This window comes from Danio aesculapii, chromosome 1, assembly GCF_903798145.1.
Source record: "Danio aesculapii chromosome 1, fDanAes4.1, whole genome shotgun sequence".
Classification (NCBI taxonomy): domain Eukaryota; kingdom Metazoa; phylum Chordata; class Actinopteri; order Cypriniformes; family Danionidae; genus Danio; species Danio aesculapii.
The window spans coordinates 39,255,907-39,263,654 of NC_079435.1; the positions used below are offsets into that span (position 1 = coordinate 39,255,907).

Genomic DNA, 7,748 nt, shown 5'->3' on the forward strand with positions numbered 1-7,748 from the left:
CATTTTTAATGCTTTTTTGCGGCAGATAGATGCAAGTGCCTCTCTGTATTTTGATTTTGTTAATGGATGTCTCCATTTTGGCGCTTTGCTTTTGTGGGCGTCACCTAGCAGTAGCTGCACACAAAACAGCAGCTTGATGGCGCAAGCGTGCCAGGGTTCAGAAGGAAAAAAGATGGTGTGAACACAAACCAGGTGAGAAGGTGGCTACGAGGGACAATCAAACTTGGGTTCGGTCCGGGCAAATGAAATGTGAAAGCACCATAAGGTACTTTCCTTCACCTTCTTGCGGGTGGGCTAAAGCAGATTGCGCTACGCTTTGGTCACTACTAACTGAATGGAGTAAGAGCACATAGATACGTTTTTAAAAAATTGGATATAAAATTTATTTCAAAACCGCCAAAATTTTGTCAACGCGCCTAAGCCATTTTATACCCACACAATCAAATTCAAAACTGTCCAATCTGGCAACACTGATAAATTACCACTTTTCGGATAATTTTTATTCACTCACTTTAGTGTCCATTAGAGCTGTGCGATTAATCGAATCCCAATATATATATATATATATATATATATATATATATATATATATATATATATATATATATATATATATATATATATATATATATATTTTTTTTTTTTTTTTTAATATATAATATAAATTAAATATATATATTTATATATATATTTATATATATATATATATATATATATATATATATATATATATATATATATATATATATATATATATATATATATATAAAATATAATTTCCCCTTTGTGTGACAGTCCTACTAGCCAATTGAGTGAGCACACTTTCACTCTGTCCAATCAAAACTGCGCAACCAAACTATGTGAAACGACCATAATAAAATAAACAAACACGAAAGTGCGGACAAGTGGGATAATGGCGTCTGCTGTGTCAGAAGCATTAATAGACAAATTCATATATATAAAAAAACAGCATGTCTGTAATATTAGAATATTTTGGTTTCAAAGTCACAGACACAAAGAACAAACTCATTTTAATTTGTAAGAGCTGTCTAAGTGATGCTCAATCTAGTACCATGTACAATTTCAGAGTTGTTTGCAGCTATTACACCATATGAAAAAACATCACAAAGGCATTTAGGCATGTAGACATGGTCAAGATGATCTGTTGCAGTTTAAACCGAGCATCAGAATGAGGAAGAAAGGGGATTTAAGTGACTTTGAACATGGTATGGTTGTTTGTGCCAGACGGGCTTGTCTGAGTATTTCAGAAACTGCTGATCTACTGGGATTTTCACGCACAACCTTCTCTAGGGTTTACAGAGAATGGTGTGAAAAAAGGAAAATATCCAGTGAGCAGCAGTTCTGTGGCCGCAAATTCCTTGTTGATGTCAGAGGAGAATGGCCAGACTGGTTTGAGCTGACAGAAAGGCAACAGTAACTCAAATAACCACTCATAACAACTGAAGAATGCAGAAGAGCATCTTGTACAAAATTTCTTCAAAACTTCTACAAAATTGTCCCCAAATCACACAGCCCTAGCCTCCATCAACCAACTGACAAAGTAACAATCTCTCCTCAAACCAAACCAAACCATTTGAGATGTCGTTTGTGTTTGCAGAACAAGCTACACTGAAGTTTAGAGATGTGTTTAAGTCATTAACCAACAGCATGCATGAGCAATAGTGATGTTTGATGAGAAGCAAAAACAGAGAGTGGAAGGCAAACGGTGCTTGGGTTAAAGAGAGAGTGAGCGAACACAGAGAGAGAGAGAGTGGGATGGGTGGGTGTTGGGGGGGTAACCGGTGGTGTCTTTGTGATGGAGATGGAGCAGTCTCCAGCGCTGAGCTGATAATGACCAACGCTTCTAATAGCATTCACCCCTCCACCCTTTAACCACTCAAGCGGAAAACGGACAGAAAGAAAGAGAGAGAGAGAGTGTGTGGAACAGAGGAAGATATGTTTAAAATATGACGTGGTGGGATCGCGTGTGTCCCAGCTTATTGAAAATGCACGTAGATGAGTGTGCGTATGTTTTGACGCCCCCTTGAGGAGACATTAAAAGACAATATGTGTGTAGTTTTCGGGCACGCACACACATGCACGCAAACACGCTCGCACCAGTCGGCTTACCCTCTTTATCGTGCTGTATTTACGAAGGGCGATGGAGCGTGAAACGCCTTTGGGCTCCCCGGGACCAGATGGAGAAACGCGCACACACATACACACACTCCAAAGGCGGCCTTATCACCAGCGCATTACTGGGATTTATTGATACCCTCGGTAATCACTCCCTTATATCACCTCAAAGAAAAGAAAAATATACAGATTATATGAATGTCTGCGAGAAAGAGTGGGAGGAGGAGACAGAGTGGATGATGGGAGAAAGAGAGACTGAATGGGGTCATCATTCACTAGCGAGATGGGAAATGTAAGTGAGGTTTATAATAACAGGACTGAGTGAAAGGAATTGAGTGAAGTCAAGTAATATAACGCAGGTAGTCTGCTGCCCCCGACACACACGCACACAAAGAGCGCCACTGTAGGGCCGAGATGCATTCACACACTTAAAATGAGCAGACTTGTATTCCAGCGTGTGTTTAGAGAGTGTTTTTGGTAGTGGTTCTGCTTGAATTTATATCACTTTAATTGATGGTTTCTTCACCTAACTGCTTTAGTGTGTCACACAGTAGATGCTTTTGATGTAAATGGACATCAGCCTTTGCTATTAAGAGTGTAAACATACTACAGGATGTTTAACAGAATGTCAGTGCTTCTGTTTCACTTTTTCAATGCCAAAAGTTTCTCAAAATTAGGGCTGGGTGATTGATCAAAGGAGATTTGTATGTAAGTAAAGGCTGTTGTGTAAACTGTAGTAATTGTTCAGCAATTTGACTGATAAATCTGTGTATTTGTTTCTCTGTAGACCACTGCAGGACCCATCCGCAAGTCCGCTAATCCAAAGGCCTTCCAGGAACGTGCCTTTTGTTATAACTGCTCCAAGAAAGGACACTTCGGCCATGTAAGTGAATCTGCTTCATTCATAGTTGTCACATTAGGAGAGCTAGTCACTTGCTTTCTGAGTTAAAAAAAAAATGAATAACTGCAACAACCATGCAGGTAAACATTTTAGATATGACATTTAATGATAACCAGTCAGCTCATTATTTGTTACTCTTTTATAATATGTATAGTATTTGAATAATATAGTTGAGTTAATCATTTTATACAAAAAGAATATGTAAAAACTTCACTCTAATTTCATACAAATGAGATAAATGAATCAAATTTGGATGAATTTGCTGCTATTCTCACAAACGTTACATAGTTTTCCTGTGAGATTGTCAAAACTGAGAATAAAGTTTTTAAATGTTCTAAATAATTTACAAAAACCTCCCTTTTCACGGAGCATATAAAAAAAATTGTAAATAAGGCATAGCTAAAAAAAAAAAAAAAATCAAAACTACAGTATACACTCACCACTTTATTAGGTACACCTGTCCAACTGCTTGTTAACGCAAATTTCTACTCGGCCAATTCACATGGCAGCAACTCAATGCATTTACGCATGTAGACATGGTCAGGACGATCTGCAGCAGTTCAATCCAAGCATCAGAATGGGGAAGAAAGCCGATTGAAGTGACTTTGGATCTGGCATGGTTGTTGGTGTCAGACGGGCTGGTCTGAGTATTTCAGAAACCGCTGATCTACTGGGATTTTCATGCACAACCATTTCTAGGGTTTACAGAGAATGGTGTGAATAAAGGAAAATAACCAGTGAGCGCCAATTCTGTGGCCGCAAATGCCTTGTTGATGTCAGGGCAGAGGAGAATGGCCAGACTGGTTCGAGCTGATAGAAAGGCAACAGTAACTCAAAATAACCACTCGTTACAACTGAGGTATGCAGAAGAGCATCTCTGATTGCACAACATGTCCAACCTTGAGGCAGATGGGCTGCAGCATCAGAAGACCACACTGGGTGGGATATTTTTTTGGCACACTTTAAGCTCACTTGTACAAATTGAGCATTGTGTCAACACCACAGCCTACCTGATTATTGTTGCTGACCATGTCCATCCCTTTATGACCACAGTGTACCCATCTTCTGATGGCTCCTTCCAGCAGGATAACACACCATGTCATAAAGTGCAAATCATCTCAGACTGGTTTCTTGAACATGACAATGAGTTCATCGTACTCAAATGGCCTCCACAGTCCCCATAACTCAATCCAATAGAGCACCTTTGGGATGTGGTGGAGTGGGAGATTCACATCATGGATGTGCAGCCGACAAATCTGCTGCAACTGCATGATGCTATCATGTCAATATGGCCCAAAATCTCGGAAGAATATTTGCAGTATGTTGTTGAATCTATGCCATAAGGGATTAAGACAGTTCTGACAGAAAAACTTGGTACTAGTAACTGTACCTAATAAAGTGGCCAGTAAGAGTAGTCACAAGTGATCAAAACATTGGTGTCAATAATTTATATATCTTTTATTAAATTTATATTTAGCGAAGATGCATGAAATTAATGAATGTGACATAATAGTATGTTATCAAGAAAACGAAACATTTAAAAAGTTCTAATTAAAATATTCCTTGGAACTTGATTCAAAAATCTATCACTCTTTCCATGAAAAAAACCCTTTGTTAATATTTCTTGAGCACTAAATTCACATATTCTTAAGAATCACGTGACACTGACGATTGCAGAAACAATGATAATAATAATCAATGAATAAGCTGTGATTACAAGCATAAATTGCATTTCAAATTATAATAATTCAATTTAAAGTTGTTAATTGCAATATTCCTGATCTGACCTCACTAATCCCCATGATCTGAAATCATAAAGTGTGTGTGTGTGTGTGTGTGTGTGTGTGTGTGTGTGTGTGTGTGTGTGTGTGTTTGTGTGTGTTTGTTTTTTTTGTTTGTTTGTTTGTGTGTTTGTTTGTTTTCTGCAGGAATGCTCTCAAAGAAGGATGTACAACTGGTCCTATCCATCCCTGCCAATTATCACCTATTATGACACAGTGAATGACATCAAATGCCGGGAGTTCCGACTGAAAAAGAAGGCCAGAGGTTTGTTGGATTCTGATCATTTGAGTTAATTGATCATTATTGAGAGCTAAAGACTTAATGATGTGTTACTTACAGAAATGCAGGACGCCGGACTGATTTCTCCTGATGGAGGCGTTGTAACATTTACCCCTCAACCACCCAGAAAGAAACAAAAAATCAGCTACAGTCCGCATCCGTACCCAAACAACACAAATAACCAGCACACACCGAAGAAACGCATCGCACACACACCCAAACACAATCCACAAACAAACCAACAAAACACAGACTGGAAGGTCAAGCAGAACTCCAAAAAACCAGGACCCCACGGCAAAAACACCCCTCAGAGCAAAGAGTTTAAATCTCAAAAGAAAGAAGCCAAGAAAAAGAAAAAGAAAAGGTCTGCATTTATAGATGAAGATGCCGACTTTCCTAGAGGCTCCAAAAAGAGCCCTCACAAGGCAGGTTTTTATTCGTCACCTCAGAAAGCCAACGTGAAGCCAGTGAAGCTGTTCGGAGTGGAGAACCACATGAAGAAAAAAGACAAATCGAAAAAGAAGGAGAGGATACAGAGAAAGAGACAACAAAAAGCGGCTAAAGATTCTGCCGCGTATCCCACCGATGAAAACCTCTTTCAGATTAAACAAAGAAAGGTAAAAAGAAGTAAATGACATTGACCACACTTGTGTGATATCAGGTGATTCTCAAGGTTGGTTTTGCCCTTTTTCCATCCAATTAGTTTCATGGGCTGTATTTTATTACCTTTATTTGGGTCGTTCTTTAAAAAATGTGAAAATAAAGCACATTAGACGGTCTTGCCCAAATACAGTCAAAGTGCTGTTGAATATTGTAGGATCACACCAGATTTTAGAGGATTTGAAGAAATAACACACACAAACACACACATGCATAGATAATTAATTTACAGAACGAATACAAATTGAAATAGTGAATTGACTGTGTCGTGGACTAAACAATCATTAATTGCTCATTGCTTTGCTGCATTATACAAAGCTGTTCTTATATTAAACTGATATTATTAAGCATAAAGGAATAGTTCACCCAAAAGCAAAAATTTGCTGTTGGATTAATCACCTTCAGGACATCCAAGATGCAGATGACTTGTTTTTGACACAAACAAAATCTAAAGAAGTCTTTGAGCTGATAATGTGGTTCTTGGTGATTAACAAAATGCAGATCAGTGACTACTGGCGCTTTTAAACAGTCAATAACACATTTTTTAGACATGACATAAAAGCAATACCTGTATTTCCAAATGATATACTATGAAGCGTCAAACTGAACATTATTTTCAACATTAAATGGTTAGTTCAGCTGAAAATGTAAATTTTGTTATTAATTATTCACCTTCATGTCTTTCCAGACCTCTGAGAGCTTCATTCATCTTCAGAACACATGTTAAGATATTTTAGATGAAATCCAAGAGCTCTCTTTTCCTCTATACAAAGCAATGGTTCAGTCTAGAAAAGGAACCAAAAACACTTTCAAAACATTCCATGTGACTAGTGATTCATCTGTAATATAAAGCTCCAAAAACACTTTAATGAGCCAAAAAAACCCTGTAAAATCATTTGTTTGGTGTCTTCTGCTTCAGATTAGGGTGTTCATTTACTACAGGAAATACAATGCATATACGCTGCTGCTGACTCTAATGACAATGTTGTATTGGCCATAGTAAATGCGCACTTTAACCTGTCGCAAAAGAAAAGACAAATGGCAAACAGGTTTTTTTTTTGGTGCGCAAAAGTGTGATCTTCACATGATTAATAATTATACAAATGAAGTCACATAAAATGTTTTGACAATGTTTTTTTTGTTCCCTTTCTGGTGCCTCTCAGGACCGTTGCCATCTATGGATGATGAGAAAGCTCTTAGATTACCCTAATTTATGGTCTGAAGATGAATAAATGTCTCAGGGGTTTAGAACAATATAAGCGTGAGGAATTGATAGCAGAAATTTTATTTTTGGGCAAACTAATCTTTTAAACTCTTAAGTCTTCGGTATAATGACACGTGCCGATGCAAACTCAAACTGTGTCATTTTATGAGACCTCAATGTATCATCAGAAATCTTGGATTTTAAATTAGTTTCAGCTACAGTATATATGTGCTGTTAGCCATTTACTTGCAGTAATGGTTTCAGCTACAAATCATCATTAGTCTTCTGATCAGCAACAACAAAAAGTTTTCTATATATTTGATGGCCCAATGGTGTGTAAATTGAAAACAAATTATTTTTTAGGATAAATTATATCTATACTTTCAAAAACTCAATTTGTTAAGCGAAGCTTCAGGTATTTTATGAGCAGGTCCCCTGCTTGTACATGAGTGTATAAAGTTTTTTTATTTTATGTACATGCTGTAACATTATGATTAAATTCAAGTCTGTGTGTTTTGACATCTTGTTTAAGCTCTTTTTTTTTGGCATGTTTTATTTGCGTGAATGTTCAATTTATTATTAATGTTCTTGTTATAGCTCTACAATGCTCAGCATATATAAGTACACCCCTTACAAATCTATCTTTTAAATTCATATTTTTAATAGGAAGCTATATAATATTATATTTATGCATATAAATTAGAACAGTCAGTACTGAAGCCAAATCTGGAGCTTTCATAACAAAATAAATTACGATAACGGTCCAAAAACGAGTACACCCAAATT

The 7,748-nt window shown here is 37.1% G+C and overlaps 1 protein-coding gene across 1 annotated transcript; it reads left to right on the forward strand.

Annotated features, from left to right (window-relative positions):
- Window positions 1-2,419: 2,419 nt before the first annotated feature.
- Window positions 2,420-7,481, forward strand: zcchc7 (zinc finger, CCHC domain containing 7). The gene is made up of 4 exons (XM_056453459.1): window positions 2,420-2,428; window positions 2,924-3,019; window positions 4,966-5,083; window positions 5,159-7,481. The coding sequence occupies exons 1-4, from the start codon at window positions 2,420-2,422 to the stop codon at window positions 5,731-5,733; spliced, it is 798 nt and encodes a 265-aa protein (XP_056309434.1). The 3' UTR covers window positions 5,734-7,481.
- The last annotated feature ends 267 nt before the right edge of the window (window positions 7,482-7,748 follow it).